Genomic DNA, 25,161 nt, shown 5'->3' with positions numbered 1-25,161 from the left:
AGCAATCTTAATGGTGACATCGGTCCGTGTAATAGAGGACCCCCCCCCCCTCTCCCTTCTGTCGGAGGACATTAAACATATGGTGACGAAGACGAGATTTAGTGCCGTTATCTAAAACCATGATTTATGTGATTCGGGTGAAAAACCACGATGCGGGGCTGACGGGCTCCCTTCGGCGGGCCTGACGCGGGGCTGACGGGCTCCCTTCGGCGGGCCTGACGCGGGGCTGACGGGCTCCCTTCGGCGGGCCTGACGCGGGGCTGACGGGCTCCCTTCGGCGGGCCTGACGCGGGGCTGACGGGCTCCCTTCGGCGGGCCTGACGCGGGGCTGACGGGCTCCCTTCGGCGGGCCTGACGCGGGGCTGACGGGCTCCCTTCGGCGGGCCTGACGCGGGGCTGACGGGCTCCCTTCGGCGGGGCTGACGGGCTCCCTTCGGCGGGCCTGACGCGGGGCTGACGGGCTCCCTTCGGCGGGCCTGACGCGGGGCTGACGGGCTCCCTTCGGCGGGCCTGACGCGGGGCTGACGGGCTCCCTTCGGCGGGCCTGACGCGGGGCTGACGGGCTCCCTTCGGCGGGCCTGACGCGGGGCTGACGGGCTCCCTTCGGCGGGCCTGACGCGGGGCTGACGGGCTCCCTTCGGCGGGCCTGACGCGGGCCTGACGGGCTCCCTTCGGCGGGCCTGACGCGGGCCTGACGGGCTCCCTTCGGCGGGGCTGACGGGCTCCCTTCGGCGGGGCTGACGGGCTCCCTTCGGCGGGGCTGACGGGCTCCCTTCGGCGGGGCTGACGGGCTCCCTTCGGCGGGGCTGACGGGCTCCCTTCGGCGGGGCTGACGGGCTCCCTTCGGCGGGGCTGACGGGCTCCCTTCGGCGGGGCTGACGGGCTCCCTTCGGCGGGGCTGACGGGCTCCCTTCGGCGGGGCTGACGGGCTCCCTTCGGCGGGGCTGACGGGCTCCCTTCGGCGGGGCTGACGGGCTCCCTTCGGCGGGGCTGACGGGCTCCCTTCGGCGGGGCTGACGGGCTCCCTTCGGCGGGGCTGACGGGCTCCCTTCGGCGGGGCTGACGGGCTCCCTTCGGCGGGGCTGACGGGCTCCCTTCGGCGGGGCTGACGGGCTCCCTTCGGCGGGGCTGACGGGCTCCCTTCGGCGGGGCTGACGGGCTCCCTTCGGCGGGCCTGACGGGCTCCCTTCGGCGGGCCTGACGGGCTCCCTTCGGCGGGCCTGACGGGCTCCCTTCGGCGGGCCTGACGGGCTCCCTTCGGCGGGCCTGACGGGCTCCCTTCGGCGGGCCTGACGGGCTCCCTTCGGCGGGCCTGACGGGCTCCCTTCGGCGGGCCTGACGGGCTCCCTTCGGCGGGCCTGACGGGCTCCCTTCGGCGGGCCTGACGGGCTCCCTTCGGCGGGCCTGACGGGCTCCCTTCGGCGGGCCTGACGGGCTCCCTTCGGCGGGCCTGACGGGCTCCCTTCGGCGGGGCTGACGGGCTCCCTTCGGCGGGGCTGACGGGCTCCCTTCGGCGGGCCTGACGCGGGCCTGACGGGCTCCCTTCGGCGGGGCTGACGCGGGCCTGACGCGGGCCTGACGGGCTCCCTTCGGCGGGCCTGACGCGGGCCTGACGGGCTCCCTTCGGCGGGCCTGACGCGGGGCTGACGGGCTCCCTTCGGCGGGCCTGACGCGGGGCTGACGGGCTCCCTTCGGCGGGCCTGACGCGGGGCTGACGGGCTCCCTTCGGCGGGCCTGACGCGGGGCTGACGGGCTCCCTTCGGCGGGCCTGACGCGGGGCTGACGGGCTCCCTTCGGCGGGCCTGACGCGGGGCTGACGGGCTCCCTTCGGCGGGCCTGACGCGGGGCTGACGGGCTCCCTTCGGCGGGCCTGACGCGGGGCTGACGGGCTCCCTTCGGCGGGCCTGACGCGGGGCTGACGGGCTCCCTTCGGCGGGCCTGACGCGGGGCTGACGGGCTCCCTTCGGCGGGCCTGACGCGGGGCTGACGGGCTCCCTTCGGCGGGCCTGACGCGGGGCTGACGGGCTCCCTTCGGCGGGCCTGACGCGGGGCTGACGGGCTCCCTTCGGCGGGCCTGACGCGGGGCTGACGGGCCCCCTTCGGCGGGCCTGACGCGGGGCTGACGGGCCCCCTTCGGCGGGCCTGACGCGGGGCTGACGGGCCCCCTTCGGCGGGCCTGACGCGGGGCTGACGGGCCCCCTTCGGCGGGCCTGACGCGGGGCTGACGGGCCCCCTTCGGCGGGCCTGACGCGGGGCTGACGGGCCCCCTTCGGCGGGCCTGACGCGGGGCTGACGGGCCCCCTTCGGCGGGCCTGACGCGGGGCTGACGGGCCCCCTTCGGCGGGCCTGACGCGGGGCTGACGGGCCCCCTTCGGCGGGCCTGACGCGGGGCTGACGGGCCCCCTTCGGCGGGCCTGACGCGGGGCTGACGGGCCCCCTTCGGCGGGCCTGACGCGGGGCTGACGGGCCCCCTTCGGCGGGCCTGACGCGGGGCTGACGGGCCCCCTTCGGCGGGCCTGACGCGGGGCTGACGGGCCCCCTTCGGCGGGGCTGACGCGGGGCTGACGCGGGGCTGACGGGCCCCCTTCGGCGGGCCTGGCGCGGTCTTGGCTGCTTTATATTTTATATTGTAGTTGGCCTTTTTTAGAAGCCTTTTGATCACATGATGATCGGCAGCTGCTGGAGGGGACGTTTTCCTTTTTGCGCCTTTGGCAGAAAGCACTTTCACTGGTTGCGTATGGCCGGTCTATAGCTGACAATTTGATGGGAAATCGCGTGCGCTAGCAGCAGTCGCTATACAATTGTCGGCTTCACTTGCGAGATACTAGATGGCGCCCTCAGAGCGGGCTCACACGGGCGGGATCTCATCGCCTAATACACGGTGAATGGAGTCAGTGACAGTACAGCGGTAAAACGCTGCATTATACCCATCGTGTATTTGTGCCTCGCTGCCCCACAGGCTATATATCCTTCTATTACGCGGTCATCCTGCCGTCAGCAAGTGCTTCCAGGACTTCTCTCTGTATTTTTCGAGCTGCTGTGGGTGAACGCTGCTGTAAGATGTGAGGGGAAGGTGCCTGTATGCTAATAGTCTCCGGCAGATGGCGAGGATGGCATCCGTCTGGCTCAGCACTGCAGTGAGAGGCTCAATGCAGCATAGAGAGCTGCTCGCAGGTACTGTAGGCTTACGTGCCTGCATGACCGCACTGCCGCCAAAGCCGAGCACCAGGGCAGCAAATACTAATCCTGGGGGGAGATTTGGCATCTTTTTTTTGTTTTGCTTTGTTTTTTTGTTCCAGAAGTCTGCATTCATACCCAAAAGCAGGTTTTTTTTTTTCTTTTTGATTGCTATTTCTGCTTATAGGACATCAAATAAGTCATCGATGCCAGACAGGTGGTGGGCCGCTGCTTGGGACCCCCACAGATCAGATGTGTCAGTGCTGCACGCTGCATAGCTGCGGTGCAGATCCCTTCTAGTGAATGCAGTCCGGCCGGGTGACCAGTGAATGTGAGGAGGGGGGGGGGTCATCAGTGTGTCGGGGTCCGTTCACACGGACGGATGTTCTGGCCTTATGGTTTTTACTGACGGAATACGGACTCATTGAATTAAATTGTGCACTTTCCTCATGCAAACTGATGTTGTGCTTTAACCCCTTCAGCGTCAGCTTTATTATTACCATGTGATGCCTCACAGAGCAGGTTTTTTAAGAGTCAACAATGGAAGATTTCACATGACAGCTCAGTGTTCTGCACATTTCAGCACTAGAGCTGTTCACCGAAATCTTCGGGGGTTTAACTGCCTGGTCAGTGCAGCAAGCCCCAAAGATTTTCCGGGCGTACCACTAAAGGGATTAAAGAAGAAAAAAAATAACAGCATGTCCTATGTACAGCACCGCTATTGATTTCAATGGGGCCTCGCAGACATGCGCTTGAACAGAGTTTATAGCGTTGTCCTATTTTCATGCGGGTTGGCGCTTTTTAACGCACCCATCACGTTTGTGTAGAACATAAAGCCGCACTATTTAGTCTTTTTGTACAACTACAAACTTTAAAAAAAACAACAAAAAAACAAACTCTTTACCCCTTTTTAATGGCCCTTAACACAACAGGACGGGAACTTGCGTCCTGTGGATGGCACGGCCTCAGCAGCTGAGCCTGTGCCATCCTGCAGCCGGAGCTGGCTTTGACTGAAAGCTGGCCTCCTGTTGCAACAGAACACCGATCCCTGCTGCTAACACCATACATGCCGCGATCGATGTAGATCGCAGCATGTCAAAGGATCACAGGGGAGGTGTGATGACATCGGCCCTCTGCTATATAATCATGGAGGGCCAATGGGTTGCCATGACAACCAGAGCTGTACAGTAAATTGAACACCCCATTTATCCTGCATGTCAAAAAAATAAAACCTGAGCCAAAATACTTACTTTGTTACCGCCCCCTGAAAAAATGTGATAACTATAAAAAATTACAGCTCATCACAGTCCTCGCAGGGCGCCATCGACTGAAAAATTAACATTGTGGGACTCTGAATGCAGCGATGCAAAAAAAAAAAAAAAAACAAATCCCACATTCACCCTGCCTTCAAAATTTTCTATATATAATAAAACTTTTAATAGTACCAATAAAACCTATGGGTTGCCTCCAAAAAAACGCTGTCGTTAAAGCCAAAGTAGGCCATGTCCATAAGGGGTTAATTTTACCTCAGCGTAACAGAGGCTTATATCACACAGGCGATATCAGTCCATGAAACTCTGCCTGGCATCCCGCTCGGAAATGTGCGATGTACCTGCGGATGCCCGGCGTTTGTGGCGAACGCTTCCCATCACTTCAGTACAGCTGCAATAATTCGGCGCGGCTTTCAGCCACATTGGAGGATCCACAAGTGTTTTCTATTGATTTCAATGGGAATCCCCGCATGGCACTTGCGTGCACCTTACACAGCGAGCGATGCGGTTTCCCGTCCCATTGAAAACAATGAGGAGGCATTCCCAGGGGCCGCCCGCAGATACATAATCGCTCCTGCATATGACGCCATTCAAGGGAAGACGGTTCATATTCGTGCACAAATCTCTCACGCTTCTCTGCCGTGTGATAGCGGTCTGAGGGTTCGTTTCCTGTAGGAATCGCCATATTCGGTGGTACTACTTTAATGTACTAAACACTTGGCGTATATGCTGCTGCAAAAATGGCGTAACTTTGTTTTGTTAAAATACGAAATTTTAATGTTTTTTTTTTTCTGTGCTACTAGACTATAACCCTCCGCAGTCCCCTGACTACCACCATTTTTTTCCCTGTGGATGGGGTTGTGTGAAAGCCTTTTTTGGTACCATTTTGGAGTACGTATGACTTCTTGATCGATCTTATTAAAGCGTCACTCTGGTGATTCTCCTCCCCCCCCCCCCCCCCTCCCTTTTTCATTAATTACATAGTTATTCCCCCAGTTATTTCTTTCTTTGTCTGAAGCTCCCAGCTTCTTTTTTCCTCAGATGGTCATGTGATCTCAATTCTGACCCGCTCAGATCTGCTTGACGTTATGAAATAATTTTCTATTCCATTTCACGTTTATTTCTGTCACACTATTACGTGATTCCAACCACAGAAACTGCCTACAGGGGGGGGACACAATCTGTCACACAGTTATAATGGAGGAGATCACAGCTTATCCTCCTGACTATATACTTATGGTCTGTAGCTTATTTAGGGGAATATAGAAGGTAATGATAATTAAACTGTCCCCCCAGCAGGCAAAAATAGTATAGCCTCAGCTAATGCTGTGCTGATGAATCATGGGAATGATGTGAAACTGAAAGTTAAAAAAAAAATCTCACTATCACAAGATGGTGCCTGATAAGCATCAGACGGGGTGCATTGCATGGAAGTGACTGCAATACATGGAGCGGGAGGGGGGGGCGGGGTGAGACTGCTGATTGGGCCATTTTAAATGCTGCTGTCAGAATTGACAGGGGCATTTAAAAGCTTAAGAGCCGCCATTGCTGTTGCAGACCGCTGTCGGCAGCTGTGTAATGATCTGAAAGTTAACAAGTTTATATATTTTTTAAATTCCCGGATTACTTGGAGGTAATGGATGTAGAAGAGAGTAGGGAAGGGGTCAGGAAGGAAGCCCAAAATGGCTATAGGACTAGTTAGCAGTTCTTGATTACACAGGTGTGTTTTGGTTTTGGAGCGGTCTCGCTGTTTGCTTTCCACTGTGGCTTTCTCTCCCCATAGAGAGGAGAGAGGCCACTGAGGAAATGAGAAAAGAATTGACATGCTGCAGAATTGAATTCTGTGCCGCATGTCAGTTTCCGCAAAATCTTGTCCACTTAGCTGGCTAATCCCGGGATTAGGAGCCGCGGGCGGACTTTCCGCACGGTAATTCCGCCCCATGTAAACCAAGCCTAAAGATATTGGTGGAACCTTGTAACATTTCTTTCATGGCACATGACTGGAATCCATCAAGGAATGTTATATTGAAGAGTAGGGCGAACGGTGACCTTGTACTGCTTCCTGTATGGAAATTGGACCAGTGACCAAGGCAAAACATCAGCAATAGAGGTTCTGGAGATGTAACATCGACAAAAGGGGTCAGAGGAGGATGTCAGGAACAGGCGCCGCGGAGTCAGGCAGACTGCAGCCAAATACAACGCAGCTTTTCTGCCTGTCCGTGCTCACATGCGGGATTCTGCCGCGATTTCTGCTATGGGAAAAAAACTGCGACATGTTCTATTTCACAGCATTTTTCTGCAGCGGATGTCTCCATTAATATAGTATTAAAGGGGACCGCAGAAAAACACACGTTTTTCCGCGATACACAGCGGGGACTTTTGTTAACCACAGCGGTACTACCGCTGTGTAAATCCAAAGGCGTATCCAGCTCTCTGTGGGCATGAGCCCTTAATTGTTCAAACATGCAACCCGTCGTTCCTTGGCACAGATGGACTGTAACGACAGATGACCAGCGCCCTTTTACACGTAATCCAGTGATTATCTGTCGCTCTACATGCACGCACAACTGAACGACTTCAGCCCGGCTCACACGTCGGGCTGTGAGATATATGTGCGCAGTACGTAGTCAGTACGTAATCACATTGCTGCGTGCCGCTCATCACCATGGACTTTCTTGGAGTGTATGTTGGCATAATACGCGCCAAAATAAGAAATGCAATGGTTTTTTTTTCTTCTTGCGTGTGGCAACATGGCTACAGTGTATTACGTGCACAAGGTCCCTCACGTGGAATACACTGTACGAACGCCGTCGAGTGAGCCTGGCCTAACTAGAAATCTGCTCGTCATTCAGTTTCTGCATACATAAAGACTGAACACCGATCGGCCCGTGTCAACAGGCAGCTGCTCATCTATGAACAACTGCCTGTTTACTTGGAATGGAAGCGGGCGGGTTGGAACAATCCCCGGAGCTCCACCTCCATTACTTAGCAAGGATCATCGCTCTGGGATGACCTATAGGGCATCCGCGCCCGACGTGTCATCCCGTGTATAAATACCATTAAAGAAATCGAAAACCGTTGCGCTCGGTGTGTAAAAGAGCGCAACGTAAAAATTGGATCAGTGGAAAAACATTCGCCGGGTCAGAGGAGCCCAGATTTCTGTTGCAGCGTGCTGATGGGAGGTCAGAATTTGGCACAAGCAGCATGACTGGAGGACCCCTTCCTGTCGGCTAGCATATCAGCGCCTTCATCCAATTTGTGCTGACTGCAAGAAATTTCCTGTCCGCAGGGGCCGACATCCCTGGAGAACACACCGGCACCTAGCGGAATCTACGCTACGACGGATTGCTGCGGTTCCTAAGCAGCTCCAACACGCTGGGTGTCTATAATAAAGCGGCCGTTCAGTGTGCTACAATGTTGCAGTTGTCTCAGAACTCCTGGAGCAGTTGATACAAAGTTGTACACACATCACTGTAGTCTGATCTAACCCCGTAAATCCCAAATCCTATTTCTCCTTCGTGTTTGCAGTCGCAGTGAGACTTTTGAAAGTGATTAGATTTGTCCCATACACCTCCCTGTATGTGGTGACATCAGAGTCACATGGCTGGCAGTGTCCGGAGTCACTGGCACAGGGAGGAGGAGGTGTACATGATAGAGCTGCTGCTGCTATGGACTACACCGACACAGTGAGTGCATCTTTTATTTCTTGCACCCTCCTGCAGACTCGTCACATTACTGGGTACCTGCACTTGCGGGATCCCATTTTTTCCCCATGCACGGGATGCTAATGGGATACATAACTGTCAGTGCAGAGGAGGTCTCGTGTGAGAACACAGATGCATTGTTGCTTTCTGACCATTTATTCTGCAAGTAGCGCAGAGACGATGCCGCTTCCTTTCTCAAATACTGTGATGATTTTTATGTTTTTTTATTTTTTTTTTATATATATTTTTTTATTTTGCAATTGATATGGGAGCTGAATTATAATATACGCACTAGATTTTGGAGTATGGTGATGGGGGTATTGGTTAGGGGATATAATTTAAAGGCTCACTGCCTGTCCTTTTAATCAACTTTTGACATGTCAGGAGTTATTGGTGCTTAGACCCTCCGCCAGCTGCTGGAACGAAGGGACTGCAGTGCTCAGCTGCTAGCGGAATCCTGGGTATAAGACCATCGCATGATGGCACCCGTGTGTCACTTGTGGTTGTCGTCTGCAACATTGGGGAAAATGGTCAAAATTTACTAGATTTTAGAGTCTCTTGAGCCAAATGGGACATGAAAATCTGCACAGGACGACATTGGAGATCGGTGCAGCCAGAGGAAGATTGCGCAACTTCTAATCCCCTTTGTCAAAACGTAGTCCCCAGCTGTGCTTGGCCAAGTACTAGAGGGGCACCTGTGGTATGGACCATAGATGGGACAAAGGTTGTACGCAGGGACACTATCAAAAGCCAGACACATGATATTTAGTAGAATGCTACACCTTCCCGTATTGGTGCTCGCTAGTTGTAAAGCTCTTCTAAAGTACCGGTAAGCCTCTGGTCCCAGAATTTGTCCAAGCGCTGGAGGGGAGGAAGGTATATTGGGGATCATTCACATCAGTGTTCGGAGGTTCGGATTTACTGATCAGGGAGCAGGACAAGGGCACCCCTTGGCTAAACAGAACAGATTCCATTGAGTATAATGGGGTTTGTTCGATTTCTGGCATTTTGGAAGTCAACTACAGAGGTTCCAAGCGGAGCTTCCGACACTGATGTGAATGACCGCTTACCTATTCCATTCTTTCTGCTGCCAATCCACCTGTAACTGGGTTCCCATTTAAAGGGGTTTTCCAGGTAAAAACACTTGATGGTCTACCCTCAGGATAAGTCATCAATAGTTAATCCCCAGGAACCTGCCGCTTAGGATCCCAGCAATCAGCTAATTATCCCTTCTGCACAGACAGCAGACCGGGCAAACGTCATCGGGAAAGGATGTAGAAGAGCAATAGCTGGCTTCACTCCCATTGAAATCACCGAAACCTGGCTATGGACTGCTTCTGTCTCCAATGACTCTGGGCAGGAATCGGGCAGCTCTGTTCCACTGCAGTGGCTAGACTTGGTACTGCAGGTTAAGTTCCCATTGAAATAAATTACCTGCATTACCAAGCCTGGCCACTGCAGCATACACGGGGGAGTTTAAATGGCCCCAGAAATATGCGTAGAGGTCCAGGAGAATGGCCGCCAAGGTCACCTGATTTGATGTTTTTGGAATCTTTTATCTCTAGGACCATTTAAAATCCCCCGTCTATATGGAAAATGCACAATATGGTTCACTCTGAATGGATCACAGAAGTTGGACTCCCTCTGATCCTAGTGATAACACATCCTAGTGGTTTGCCATCACATATAACACAAGTTAACCTTTTTAAGGCTGTAAGGTTTTCCTTTTTTGGATTTAAACAGTGTTCCCATTCACAGACATCAAGCAGTGATCTTGATAATCGTGATGGCTGCCATAATGCATAATTTATAGGGGTTGTGCCAAGATCTAAATGTATCCCATATTAGCAGGATAGAGGATGAGGGGTGATCAGTTGGAGACTGCTGGGACCCCTGCCAGTCATGAGAATGGGGGTCCTGTCTCGCCATGTGTAAATGGCGCAGCAGTGTATCCGCTCGGCCATTTCATCCGTGTGGGACGGTGACAGCAGCGCTGGCCAGTCTTCTGCATAAGAATGGGGGGTGGTGGCTCACATGCTCAACCAAGTCTTCATTCATAAGGGGGAGCATGGGATCTCTGTTCTTGTGACTGAGGGTCCCAGTAACTGGACTCTCACTGATCACCCACCCCTATCCATAGGATAAGATAAAACCTTGGGACAATCGCTTTTAACCCCTTAAAGACCAGGCTGTTTTGTACCTTAAGGATCAGACACTTTTTAGGGATTTTACCCATGTGGTGGTTTTACTGCCCTATTTTTTTTTTCTTTAGCTACCAACATTATTTTTGCTGTGTGTTGTTTTCCGTGACATATAGGACTATTTTTTAATATCTTTTTCACTGACTTTTTTTTCCTGTGTTTTTTTTTTTAAGTTTTATTGGGGGTAAAAACCTAAAAAAAGATTTATTTTTTTTAATTACTTTATTTTAGCCTAAATATACTATGGGAACGGGTTCCTCATTTTGTTTCGGACTTTTGATATATAATATGTATGCTTTTGGATTACAGGGCGCATATAGTAACGGTTTTGGTTGGCGTCGGCTTTCTTATGTATATATTGTTTTTTTCTGTAATTTTTGTTTTTACTATTTATGCCCCCCATGACATCATATAAAACCTCTGGGGAACATTCACACGTTCTTTTGTTTTTTTTTTTTTTTTTTTTTTTATTTGACATTTTTCTACTGAGGCATCCATAGGAGCCTCCGTTACAAGTAGAGATGAGCGAGTATACTCGCTAAGGGCAATTGCTCGATCGAGCATTGCCCTTAGCGAGTACCTGCCCGCTCAGGAGCAAAGATTTAGCTGGGGAGATCTCTCTCTCCCTCTCGATCGAGCAATTGTCCTTAGCGAGTATACTCGCTCATCTCTAGTTACAAGGAGAAACATCACCTGTAGTGACATTAGTCACTGGCAGCGCTAATCAGGTTCTTCTAGGACCCTGCAGCTCTGCTGTAGCAGGGAATCCTGACAGTCACGTGACTGCCTTCTCCCATAGTGGAAGAAACACTTCCACTTTCACTTTTAGTACATAGCGCTCATTAAGCGATGTGTACTGAAGAGAGGAGGCAGAAAGGGTTAAAACCCACTTCTCCCTCCTCCTCTGGTTATCAGCTGTGACTAACAGCTGACAACCCCTCCTGCTGCTGATTGATTGCAGAAGCAGGAGGCTTTAATCCCAGATGTAATTTTACATACGGCTGGGCTTTAAGGTCTTTAATGGCTTAAGCTTAATTTATGTAAAACTTTTAGGGTGTTTTATACCCAAGTGCAGAAATTAGGAAAATTGGGGTACTTTTTACATGGGCCTACAGTCGCCCGAATAATCTCTCAAGAGTGTTAACCATTACTGTTGTCCCGTGTAGTAGTAGTAATATTTATGTATATAGCACCCACATATTCCGCAGCGCTTACAAGACAGGGGGAACAGAAACAAAACCACGGTTACATCTAGTAATCAGTTGCAGGAAACAGTAGGCGTGAGGGTCCTGCTCCAATGAGCTTACATGCTACCAGTAATGGGGTGATACAGAGGGTAAAGGGGCTGGAGATGTGCACGGTATGGCGAGGTGGAGAGTGAGGGATACTATACACATACACAATGGTCAGGCCATATAGTGGCGGAATTGGTATGACAGCAGGGGGCAGTTGATTACAGCTAGCAGGGATTGCAGGTCTGGGAGCATGTTATCGGGCAGTGTACAGAGGGGTTTGGTTTAGGGGATATGGTATGCCTTCCTAAAGAGGCTCAGGAGCGGCGGTCATTGGGACGGATGACAGGGGCTTTAAAGGGGTTTCTCGCTACTTAAAATTGCCTCAAAACCACTCTTCTTCCTAGTGGCTGCTGACCAGGACATGTGGCTGCTGCAGCCAATCGGTGGATAGTGATTGGTTGCAGCAGCCACTAGGAAGGACAGTGCTTGGGAAGCAACTTTAAGCAATGGCAAAATGCCTTTTAAGCGCATGACAGTCGTCCCATGTAAAAGTACCATAACTGAGTGCAGAGTCTGAAGTAGTGATGTTACTCTTCTATACTCTTCTAGAAAGGCAGGCGGATCTCCAGCAATGTTCTGCCGCATCAGACGTACCGCTTCTCCAGGTAGTAGTATTCTGATCTTTATAGAATAGGCAGCAAGTAGACAAGCAATGATGAAGTGCAGACACACATGACACCACAACACGAATTTGTCTCTGACCCCCCCCCCCCCCCCCGCCCCCTTCCTTTCAATACACACGCACAATAGACTCAACCGAGGGTCCGTCCCCCCCACCCCCCCAAATACACATGCACACCAGATTTAGAGGGTTTTAGGGTTTTGCAGTAGGAAATCCTACTGTTTCCCCTAAAATAACCTCTAGGTGCATAAAACTAAAATACATCACCTAACAGGCACTGTCCGCTCCGCCTCACTTATCCTCGCAGGTCCCCAACACGCTTTTCCGTAGTCTTCAGCCAGTGCTTCCTAGTCAGCGGTACAAAAACCCCACCTCCAGGAAGCGCTGGCCCTGATTGGCTGAGCCGCAGCGCTCGGGAACCAATCATAGCCATTCAATGCGAGCGCTGCAGGAAGCGTTGGCTGAAAAATACAAGCAAGTGTGTTGGGAACATGTAGAGAAGTGCGTCGGAGCGGACAGCGCCTGATAGCTGATGTATTGTTTATTTTCAGGGTAAAGCTTATATTTCAAGCCCCCAGCAACCCCCCGAAAATCCCGGCAAAAGAGCGCTACAAAGTCACATGACTTATTAGCGACACAAAATCAGGATATCGCACAGAACACCGATGTGATTTCACTGTGACTTTCTGGCGCCGATATCGCTGAGGCCTGAAACTGGCTGTACGGAGTGAAGCCCCTATTACAGGTGTGCGTGGTGGTACCCATGTACACAAATACTATGCCAGGCAGGGTAACTTCTGCTGACTGCACGGATCTGTTCCAGCATCTGAAATCTCGCCGCTCTGTGATGCTAAATCATTTATTAATGGGTTTGATGAAGCCTGTCATCCCTCGCCGGCTATAAATATGATGCCAGAACACGAGCTCGTCTCACAGGGAAAAGTTATTAATAGTTGGTAACACTTCATAACAACTCTGTTACTTGGGAGCCGTCACCCCGAGTCCTCTGTCCCATCTGATGTCCTCTTACTCCTCCTTGTGCAGACACAACACGTGGTGACATCAGCCTGAATACTAAGAGGCCATTGTCCTCTCTACTGGGGGGGGGGGGGGGCGTGCAAGTATGGAGGAGCTCACTTCAGGGAGTCGGCAACAACATAGGCTCTTAAAGTGGTCCTCCCAAAATTAACTTTTATCACCAATCCATAGGATGGGCGAGAAGTCTCATTATTTGGAGTCTCACCGCTGAGTCTCCTACCGATCCTGAGAAAGGGCTCCCACGTCTCCTTCTCTCCCTCGCCGAGGCTCGCTGCACCTCTCGCAGTGAGGACGAGATTGAATGGAGTGGCGGTCGAGTGTTCACCGTCCCGCTTCATTGATCTTCAATGGGATTTCTGGAGATGGCCAAGTACAAGCGTTTGGTTATTGAAATGAAGGGGCACTGTGCATGCTGGACCTCTGCTCCATTCTATTTCCTTCTCCCTGCAAGGGGTGCAGCGAGCCTCAGTGAGGAGGAAAGCGAGACATGGGACCCCCATCCTCAGGTCTCAGAGGTGAGACCAGCACTGATTAGACCTATTTCCCTATCCCATGGATTGGCGGTAAGACAATTTGGAGATAACCCCTTTACCTTGGAAGGCCTTTACTACTTGCATTTAGCATAGCTCATACATGAGACAATTTTGTAAACTTTCTAGGGGCTATACCGCGCCTCACACACTTAGCGCACACCTACAATAATGTTCGACTGCACTAGGGCCATCTTGCATGGGCCAGCCGCAGCTAATTGACAAGTGCCAGTTGACAATATTGGCGCTTGTTGAATTGGCCTTTTCACAGCTGATTTTAAGTCTGCATTGGGTACAAATGACCTCCGCTTCAACCGTTCTTCCCCGATACAGGATCATCATTGTCAGCTGTGACCGCTGCAGCCAAGTGCCGGCTCACTTCAGTCTGTGACTAACCGCAGCAGTCAATGTCCTGCTGTTGGGATGTCATGGTTGCTGCAGCCAAAAGTGAAGATAAGTGGGGGACCGGCCACCAGTGTGGTGGGGCATCCGCTGGGGTGGAGGTCTTTGTTAAATTTTTACTTTTTTCCTTATTCTTTTATGTTTTTCCATCACTCAGCTGGTTTGGAATTATTCCCCACCCAAGAGGGAAAAGCCCCTTTTAAAAGGCAGAAGTGATGGAAAGCCAATGCATCTGCTGATCTACAATTGTACAAGGAGCGTCGTCATTGGACAGTTGAGCAATGGAAGATGTTCTATGGGGTGACTAATCCCGTTACTCCATCTTCAAATCAGATGGACCTAACTGGGTGTGGAGGAACGACTTTTGTTGTGCCAAGTTATGTATAGTGGAGGTTCCATCATGGTCTTGGGATGTGTTACGTGACATGGTGTCAGTCCGTTGGTTGTAGTGGAAAGACCCATGAACATGGAGGTGTACATTGACTTTCTAGACTTTCCTGTGGTAATACTCCAGGAATAGGCGGCCATACTTCTAACAAGACAATGCGCCTCATCACAAATCCAACGCCGTTTTATGATCGTTTGAGGATATGGATGTTCCACGATTGGACCAGCTGCACAGAGTCCCAACCTGAACCCTACTGAGCATCTTTGGGATGACCTGGAACGTTGGTCAAGGCGATGTGAACAGCGTCCATCTTTAAAAGAACTTGTCAGACCTTTGCAGGATGATTGGAGGGAAATACCAGTTGAAGTGCATCAGACATTAATAGAAAGTATGCCACGGAGAATATCTAATGTTAGTAGGCCCAAAGGGGCCCCACTAAGCATTAACACATGTAAATAAATATTACTTTTCATTCTTGCTCATCTATCCAATTAGTTTTGGTAGGCTAGTGTATATAGTACATGTTCGGGCTTGGTGTGTAGCATGGGAGCTGCTCTTGCCTATAAGGGGACCTCCCTCCATAGTGTGTTTCCTTTTATCCCTGGTCTATGGTGATGCCTGCAGAGGTATGTGTGTGGCAACATTCTTGGCGAATGGACTCTGATGTGATGTGAACAGTCTCCAAAGGCGATGTTAATCTCAATGGTAATAAGCAATAGGTGATAAATGTGTGCCTTTTTTTTAATGCCTTTGCTGGATCTAATGAACTTGTTTTTTCTTTCAATACTTACCAACATTTTTGGTTTGAAATTTCTGAGAAAAAGGATTACAAGCGTGATTTGGTGTCACGGAGTGCAATGAATGCCTGAGTCTGCTGTAAGCAGTTTGGGCTTTTCTGCCTTGTCAGCACTTTCTGCTGTACTCAGGAAGTCTAGTTCTCTCCTGCTCGCTGGATGCGGTGAGCGCAGAACTAAAGTGAAGCCCTGAAAACAAACACGATTTCCCATTCCAGCGTCCGTAACACATGATTATTATGGGATGTTGGCTCCAGGCAGGTACATTGCGTCCGCAGCTCTTAAGCGAGAATCACCGGGTGTCTTATTGGTTCTTGATGACAACACTTGCAGATATCCAGGAACACGGGAGGCTATTGATTTAACAAATGAAACCAGAAGAAAATTGGATTGTCGCTGTATTGTAAAACGGGCAGCGGATGAGGCGGAGTAACTTGGGCAAAACTGAAATATCGCGTTACGGTCAAGTGATGGGGATTAGGAAAAAATAGCTCTGCTTTTCTTGTAGAACAGCTCCGCTCTTATCCGTAGGCCTAGTGTGGTATTGCAATCAGCGGTGCCGATTTATTAATACAGTCCATTAGACAGTGCAAGCTTCCACTAGGCAGCCTTAAAATGCGTCAGGTTTATTGGCGTGCGTTTTACGCTTCGCTGATTTTTGCAATACCACTAAAAAGTCAGCAGTGCAGGATAATGGATGTAGCAAAGTTTTACTTAAAAGGGTAACTAAACTTTTTACAAACGTCTGGTATGTCCTTCATATGTCAGACGGTGGGATCCGGATCCTGCATCCTTAAGGGGTTAAAGTGTAAGCTATCATCATGCAAAATGGCTGCACTGTGGCGGCTTCTTATAATATCTGCAGGTTATCTTACATGTATATATCGCTCTTCCTCCCCGGGCATCACATTCATACCCCCCGATTGATCGGTTAAAGGAGTGCTGCTGGAAGTGGTGTGTATATCTGCTCCCCCAGGCTGACTATACTTGCTATCTGTTAATGGCTGCAGCCGTGGCAGCGCTGTCCGCGGTCGGACGTCTTCATCCGTGTTGGAATAAGCGCTGTTATTTCTGTCTTTCTCCATGCTGCTGTACTTTGATTTTATCTCTGTACTTTGAGATTGTCACCCATGACTGATTTCTGCATTGGTAAGCTGGCAGCGTACCCGCCTCGGACCTGTTCATATTGGGGCCGATCTCACATTCTGCTTTTCTTCCCTAGGCCTGACCTGTAACCTGACATGGCCACAGCCTCACCAGGGTCGGCTAATAGAAATAGTCATGAAGGTCTACAGCTGCACGTGACAGGTAAGACGCACGCATTTACCTTTTACCGGTTTGCGGGCCTTCACGGTTTCTACTTGGGTGTTTAATGCTTGACGACTCTGCCATGTGCTTGATAAATGGGGCGTTTGTCTCCAACATCTGGAGCCGCCCAAGTGCCGGTGGTTCTTCAGCCGGTGATCCCCCACCGATCGGCAAAGTTATTCCCCATAGGATAGGTTATAACTTGTAATCTTGGTACAACCCTTTTAAAAGGGGTTATGTGGTGAATCATACTTGACCACATATAGTCCCGATCCAGTGGTGAGGCCACCTCCACTTCTGGCCCAGATCCAACACTGAATTGTGTGGTATAGATCAGCAGGGTTCATACGTGTCGGGGAAAACCTGGAATTTAATGAGTCATGGAATTTAGTTTTTTGTCATGGAATTGTCTTGCTTAGAGTCGAATCGGTACTTTTTTCACCCGTATCACTGAGAGATGACTTTTTCTTGAATTTAAGTTATTGACTGCAGTTCATACGCTAAAGATGGGAGGATGGTTGGGTGATCGACAGAATCAGAGAAGCAGGTTTGTCAAAATATTCCAAGTTGTTTTCTATCTGAGAGCAAAGTCTGTTTTAAAAAAAAAAAAAAAAAAAAAAACTTTTGACGAACTCGCTTACTTAAATTCTGTTGTAGTGGTGGGGCGAAGCAGGCCAAAGCTGGAGATGGCAGCACCGCTGAACCTAGACTGGGTTTGGGTGCATAAGATTCTCTTGATATCCCTTTTTCGGGTTGGTTCATATTTGCTCAGGTATGGGAGCAGAAAAACTGCACCCACTGGTCCACCCGATTTGTCTTATGACCCAACGGAAAGGCGCCCATTGACTATAATGGGGTCTGTGCGGTTTTTGTCCTCGTAGTTTAACGGAATTCACCGACTAAGGCTCTGAATGGATCTCTGATGCCTATGTGAACAGACTATTATTGCCTATCTGCTGGTTAAGTAAAAAATGCTAGATCGGTGGGGGTTTGATCTCTGGGACCCTCAGTGACTGCTCGAACGGCTAGAGGAGTTTGAATGGAGTAGGGGTCCAATGTGCTCCATCCGAAGTCTTCGGTGCTCTGCTGTTTCCGTCAGTGATCTAGACTTTGACTGGAATGGCAGGAGTCGCGCTCGACCGTCACTTTATTCCACCTGAAGCTAACCAGGTTCCTCTGCTCTATCCTGTGGTCCCAGCGGTCGGACCACCAGGGATCTAGCCCTTCTCGCCCATCCAGTGGATACGTGATGTTTCTGGCCCAAATCCCCCTTTTATGTGTTTTCCCCTGCCTTATTTGGACGCTCTGATGATGACACTGCAGAGCGCTGAGAGCAGCTAGTTTGCCATTAACGATCATGTCCTGCCTTCCGCGTGAGCGTTAGTCAATGTAAGGCCAGTCTTGGTCAATCATTCAGGAACGTTGTATGTTTGCTTTTCAGCGCAACAACCAGAAGCTTAATTTGATTCTAATGCCTTTTATGGAACGAAATCCTTTACAGCGTTGTACGTCCGTGGTAGAGCGCCCCCTGTTTACTGCTGATTAAACTTATGATTTAATCCTTAAACGTTACATGGAGTTGTTGTATTTCTACAATAGCTTTAGCCTCTCTCATAGGAGCGTGAGGCCAATAGCCCATTGATTTCTATTGGGCCGCTCACACTTACGTTTTTTTGTGTTTTTTGTGCATGTATTACTTGCGTGAAAATTGCGCCCTGCGTTAATTAGGCACATATTACGCGTGCGTACACGCCAAGATAATCTATGGTGATTGGTGGCACATGGCAAGAACGCATGTCATTCTATAAACATGTGTCCATGACTATTTAGGTAAATTGCAATGGAAGATGATGATCACGGACTGTGTGCCGTCAAGCGCATCAACACTCAAAGTATTGGTAGGTCAGAGACTAAGGCTGGGTTCCCACGTGGCGTATTCCCGGCGGAAATCTCGCGGTCTGGTTGCAGTGGAAAACCGCGAGACTCCCGCCGGGAAAGCGCTGCTTCAAAACCTGCGGCACTTCGCTGCGGGTTTTGGAGCAGCTTGGCCGCAAGCTTTTCCATTGTGGCTAGCGCTCCCATAGAGGAGAGTGCAGCCGCAATGGCAAATAAAAAAAGAATGGACATGCTGCGGCCGGCTTTGCCATGACGGATTCGCCGTCCCGTGTGGACGAAGTTTCTGAGAAATCTCATCCACTTGGCTGGCTAATCCCAGGATTAGCGGTCGCAGGTTGATTTGTCGCGGCAAAATTCCGGACTAGTTTCGGGCGATGACCGTCACGTGTAGACACGGCTGTGGACAGGGCACTGGGCAACAAATCGCTCGCTGGTCGTTGAAGTCGAATGTTTTTCTTTAGTTACAAACTCAGCGACTCATCCACGCGTGCGAACAGACAGTTCTTCTATGAACAGCTATGTGTTTGCAGTGAATGGAGGCAGCAGCCGGGTCTCCGTTCCACAGAACCACCATCGCTCCTTTGTGAAAGCACAGGAGAGATAGTCGTCTGTGGGACCACTAAGCATCCGACATTCGTCCCATGTAAAGGTAGTATAACCCTTCATTCACCCTCTTGCCAGCCTCTGTGTGAGCTACTTCTCCTTAATGAAAACGAAGATCTGGTACCGTGTTAGCCAGTAGAGCAAAATGTGATTGTTCCCAGCAAGAGAAACCACGTAATCTTGTAGATATGATACCTTTTAATGGCTAACAAAAATACATGATGTAATAATAGCGAGCTTCCGAACCAACGCAGGGTTCTTCTTCAGGCTTATGGATTGGATCTGAAGAGGCATGAATATTTATACACACTTATAACATACATACTTATGACAAGGCACAGATATGGATGTGATTGGTTCGCACTTAAAAAGGAATTCTACAACAGCAAACAAACTTTTTTTTGTCTAGGCACTGATAGCGGAGTGAAAGTTTTATGGTCCCTAAATTACTGTTGGGGGGGGGAGGTCGGCAGGCTAGAAATGCTACAAGAGGTACACTGACATTTTTAACTAAACACTGATAAGGGAGTGAAAGTTTATGGTCCCTGAATTACTGTTGATGGGGGTCTTATCTGTATAATAAATGTCTCACACTTCCCATTCACGCATAAATCCTGGGGAACCATTTAACCCAGTATTCAGCGTGTCAAAGGTTGTTATCAATTTATATTCCCAAATTCTTCTATGGTTTTGTGACTTGAAACCATCCCTCAATATCAAAACTCTCATATCTCATATGTCATGTCCATGGTTAGAGAAGTGCTCGGCCACAGGTAATTCTCTTTTTCTGTGTTTAATCGTGTGGCGATGAGATCTCATCCTTGCTTTCAGTTTCTGTGCTGTTTCTCCAACATAAAGACCCCCAACATGTTCCACGTCTGATGTTGTTGTGTACCTGAGCCTGTGCAGTAAATATCCTGTTGGGGGTCTTCATGTCGGAGAAATAGGACAGAAACTGAAAGCAAGGATGAGATCTCACCGCCACAGAAAAAGAGAATTGCCTGTGGCCGAGCACTTCTCTAACCGTGGACATGACATAGGAGATATGAGAGTTTTGATATTGAAGGGTGGTTTCAAGTCCCAAAACCACAGAAGAATTTGGGAATATAAATTGATAACAACCTTTGACACGCTGAATACTGGGTTAAATTATTCCCCAGGATTTATGCGTGAATGGGAAGTGTGAGACATTTATTGCACAGATAAGATGCCCATCAACAGTAATTCAGGGACCATAAACTTTCACTCCCTTATCAGTGTTTAGTTAAAATGTCAGTGTACCTCTTGAAGCATTTCTAGCCTGACTATCTCCCCCCCCCCCCCCCCCAACAGTAATTTAGGGACCATAAAACTTTCACTCCACTATCAGTGCCTAGACAAAAAAAGTTTGTTTGCTGTTGCAGAATTCCTTTCAAGTGCGAACCAATCACATCCATATCTGTGCCTTGTCATAAGTACCGTATATACCGGCGTATAAGGCGACGGGGCGTATAAGACGACCCCCCAACTGTCACCTTATACGCCGGTATTACAGTGGAGAAAAAAAAAATCTGTACTCACCTCCCCCGGCGTTCTGTCGCGCTCCGGCAGGATGTCGCTCGCTCCTCGTCCCCGGCGCAGCATTGCTTTCTGAATGCGGGGCTTGAAATCCCCGCTTCCAGAAAGCTAATACACACGCCGTCAGCCGGTACAGCTATTCAATGACAGCATTGAATGGCTGTGATTGGCTGAAGGCGCACGTGGCTTCAGCCAATCACACTATTCAATGACATCATTGAATGGGTGTGATTGGCTGAAGCAACGTGCGCCTTCAGCCAATCACAGCCATTCAATGCTGTCATTGAATAGCTGTACCGGCTGACGGCGTGTGTATTAGCTTTCTGGAAGCGGGGATTTCAAGCCCCGCATTCAGAAAGCAATGCTGTGCCGGGGACGAGGAGCGAGCGACATCCTGCCGGAGCGCGACAGAACGCCGGGGGAGGTGAGTAATGATTTTTTTTTTTACACTTTTTTTTTTTTGTATTACCGGCGCATAAGACGACCCCCGACTGCAGAGCAGATTTTTCGGGGTTCAAAAGTCGTCTTATACGCCGGTATATACGGTATGTATAAATATCCATGCCTCTTCAGATCCAATCCATAAGCCTGAAGAAGAGCCCTGCGTTGGTTCGCAAGCTCGCTATAACATCATGTATTTTTGTTAGCCATTAAAAGGTATCATATCTACAAGATTACGTGGTTTCTCTTGCTGGGAACAATCACATTTAGCTACTTCTCCTTGTCACATTCCAAAGCCAACAAACAAACTCTTGTGTGAAAGGCACTAGAAGGGCCCTAGTGCAGCTTCTGCGGGTCCTTGAGTGGTTCACTGATAACAGCAAATTTCTTCTTAGTGCAGAACTTGCTGCAGACTGTGGACATTCTGCAACAGATCCGCATCACAAAACACAATTTTTTTAAATTCTGTTTTTGATGTGGAATTTGGTGCAGAATTTATCCCCTCACTTCATTCCACCCAATAATCTGGTGCTAGAATTGTCACACTGCGGATCCAAACCCGCTCTGCTGGTTGGTTTCGGAAGCAGATTTTCATTATTTTTGCAAGGCTGCCTGCAGACGGCTGGGTTGGATCCGGCTGCGAGAATTCTCGCAGCGGGACCCGAGCCCCTGCAGAGACCAGCGCGGCACTCACCTGCTCCCGAGGTTCCGGCTCTTTGATGTGCCAGCTGCTGGGCAGCCGGCGCATGCGCAGACCGGAGCCGCCGGCCCGCACAGAAATAGCGCATGCCGATTTTGTTTTCTGCGCATCATTTCATGCAGACAAATCGCATCCATCTGCCTGGGATTGCGTTTTCTAGCGCAATCCTATGGCAGCTTCCACGGGCGGAAATTCTGCAGGAAATCCTGCCGCGGAATTTCCGCCCATGTGCACGGGGCCTAAGCATAGACAAGATCTTCAAACTGTTGTCCACTTTTCTGCTACAGTAAGGGCTCATGTCCACGGGCAAAAGAAGAATTAAAATCCGCAGCAGATTTTAACTCTTCTCCTGCCCGCGGATCCGCACCCCATAGGGATGCATTGACCACCCGCGGGGTAGATAAATACCCGCGGATGGTCAATAAAAGGGATTTTTTAAAAATGGAGCATGAAAAAATCTGGACCATGCTCCATTTTCGTGCAGGTCTCCCGCGGGCTTCTATTGAAGCCTATGGAAGCCGTCCGGATCCGCGGGAGACCTAAAATAGGAATTTAAAAGAATTTACTCATCCGGAGCGGGCGGGGAAGGTCTTCTCTTCCTCACGGCCGGATCTTTCTTGCTTCGGCTCGGCGGATGTGCCCGGCACGTCGGCGACGTGCCGCCGGTGTGACGAGTTCATCCGCCGGCCGAAAAAGAAGATCCGGCCGTGAGGAAGAGAAGACTTTCCACGCCCGCTCCGGATGAGTAAATTCTTTTAAATTCCTATTTTCAGCGCTCATGTCCGCGGGGCAGGAGGGACCCGCTGCAGATTCTCCATGTAGAATCCGTAGCGGGCCTGATTTTCCCCGTGGACATGAGGCCTAAATGCAGCGGGTTTTCTGTGCGGAGGGTCTATATGAAAATCCATGGCAAATCTGCCCCATGTGAACATGGCCTTACAGTCACTGAAAAAATGCTTTAAAGTATACATGTTAGATGTGTATTGGCCAAACTGCTGGTTTTGACTATAATCTAAAGTGGAGGTGGGAGGGAGGCTTCTGGCAGTAAATATTGGGGGGACTGAAGGCTCCTTTAGCAGCTGTCCCACCGACTATTGCTGCTATGCTTTTACAGGGAGAACGAGCTGGAGATCCCTCCGACCCGCCTGGCTGCATTTACTGCAAACAGGCAGTCGGCCAAAGATTGAGTGGCTCCTGTTTACACGGGCCGACAGTCTGCTAAAAACCAAGCCACTCCGACAAGTAATTGAGCCATTTCTTGCTCAGTGCGCTGTCAACGACTTGATGTACGTGGGACGACTTTCGCACAAGTTCGCTGTTTCCAGCAATTATTCGGATGATTAACCCGTGTAAAGGTACCTTAACCCGCTAAGGACCAGGTGCGGTAAATATAAAGCGCCTGGTCCTGGGCTTAATGGTAAAAATATGGTAGTGCTTTAAGCCTCCTTACTCTGCAATCAATCAGAGGCAGGAAGGGCTTTCAGCTGCTAGTATCAGCTGACAACCCAGAGGAGAAGGTAGGAGAGGTATTTAACCCTTCCTACCTTTTCCTTCCCTGAGTACACAGTGCTCAATGAGCACTGTGTACTAGAAAGTTAAAGTAAAAAGGTTTCTTCCGATATGGGAGTTGGGGGGTCATGTGACTGCCGGGGTTCCCTGCTACAACAGGGCTGAAAGGTCATACTAGACCCTGGCCAGCTCTGCCAGTGACTAATGTCACTACAGGGGTTGCTTTACCCTGTAACTGGGGCTCCTATGGATGCCTCAGCTAAAGTGGGAAAGTGTCAAAATAAAAATAAAGTCTCATGGGTCTTATATGATGTCATGGGAGACATAGATAGTAAAAAAACATAATTACATACACAAGTAACGAAACAACAGTACATACATAAGAAAGAAAATAACCTAAAGCCGACGCCAACCAAAACCATCGCCGTATGCGCCTGTAAACCAAAGCCATACATATTATATATCAAAACGTCCGAAACAAATAGTGGAACCCATCCCCATACTTTATTTTAGCATAAATATACTAAATAAAAAAATAACTATAAATGTTAAAAAAAAATCATTGTTTAGTTTTATTGGGGGTAAAAAGCTAAAAAAACGGGAAAAGTCAGTGAAAAAGATATTCAAAAAATCACCATATACGTCATGGAAAAAAAAAGGCGCAGCAAAAATAATTTTGGTAGCTAAAGGAAAACCCCTAAAAAGTGTCTGGTCCTTAAGGTACAAAACAGCCTGTTCCTTAAGGGGTTAAAGGGAAGTGGTCACCTGCCTAAAGCTCCATAAACTAACTTATGGTGCTGTTAGGGCAGGTGATGGGGAGCCAGGTGAGGTATTTTCATACTCGCCTGCTTCCTGGTCCCCGCAGTGCCTGTGCAGTGTGTGCGTCCCGTGAGCGCTCCCCTAGCCACGTCTGTGGGGAAAGTACACGCATGGGACTCTGAAAAGTATAGGATTGTCAGCTGGCGGAAATTAAATGGGTATTAAAAATGCAGCACCTGGTTCCCAATCACCTGATCTAATTTATGGTGCTTTAGGCAGGTGACGCTTCCCTTTAAGGATCAGGCAGTTGGCTTTCATCTGCCTGAGCCTTTGTTTTTAAAGAGATAAGCTGCTAGAGTTATATGGCGGTGGCTTTCTCCTCTCTCCACATCCAGAACACCAAGTGTGTACGGGGTGAGGGTATTAGTGTAGCATTGCTCCGATCTAGTACTGAAAGTTGTGTCCTCAGTATATTATGTTGCTGCTTAACAAAAACTTAGCAAAATGCATATTAAAGGGAAGTCAAGCAACTTGACAATATAGTTGAACTTCCTATTTTGATGCTGCCATTTCCACCAGGACATTCAGCTGAAGTGCCACGGAAGTCTCTCCCAAACAGATCTGTGATGTGGGAGAAACCGAATGCTGAAATAACGGCCCAAAGCGTTGTTAGTTTTGGCGCAGAACGTGAAACATTCTCAGTTCTTGGATTGTTATTACTGTTTAGAAATGAACAAATGGCACCAAGGGCCAGCTATCCGGTACACATCACATGGCGCCCAACCACTTGCTGAATGTAGTACGCGGCCAATAAGCATGTAGCATCACCATAGCCTGCATCGGCTGAGAAAATCCTTCTAACCTCTATGGAATTTGTCATTAAAGGGGTTATCCAAAAGCCCAGTACCTTCCTGACATCATTAAAGGGCCTGTCTGGTTAGAAAATAACTTTTAACCCCATAACAG

General features: G+C 49.8%; 1 protein-coding gene across 3 annotated transcripts in view; it reads left to right on the top strand.

Moving 5' to 3' along the window:
- Positions 1 to 25,161, top strand: part of WWP1 (WW domain containing E3 ubiquitin protein ligase 1) — a 113,257-nt gene that overhangs the window by 22,263 nt on the left and 65,833 nt on the right. For 2 of the 3 annotated variants that reach the window (XM_066578450.1, XM_066578448.1), the window contains exon 2: positions 16,645 to 16,730. In XM_066578450.1, the coding sequence (XP_066434547.1) occupies positions 16,664 to 16,730 (67 nt within the window). In that variant the 5' untranslated portion in view covers positions 16,645 to 16,663. Of the gene's footprint in view, positions 1 to 8,065; positions 8,135 to 16,644; positions 16,731 to 25,161 lie in introns of those variants that run through there. The other variant, XM_066578449.1, reaches the window with a different exon arrangement.

This window comes from Eleutherodactylus coqui, chromosome 9 (assembly GCF_035609145.1).
Source record: "Eleutherodactylus coqui strain aEleCoq1 chromosome 9, aEleCoq1.hap1, whole genome shotgun sequence".
NCBI classification, from domain to species: Eukaryota; Metazoa; Chordata; class Amphibia; order Anura; family Eleutherodactylidae; genus Eleutherodactylus; species Eleutherodactylus coqui.
Note: the sequence above shows the minus strand (reverse complement) of the source record. Positions and strands in the feature narration are given on the sequence as shown.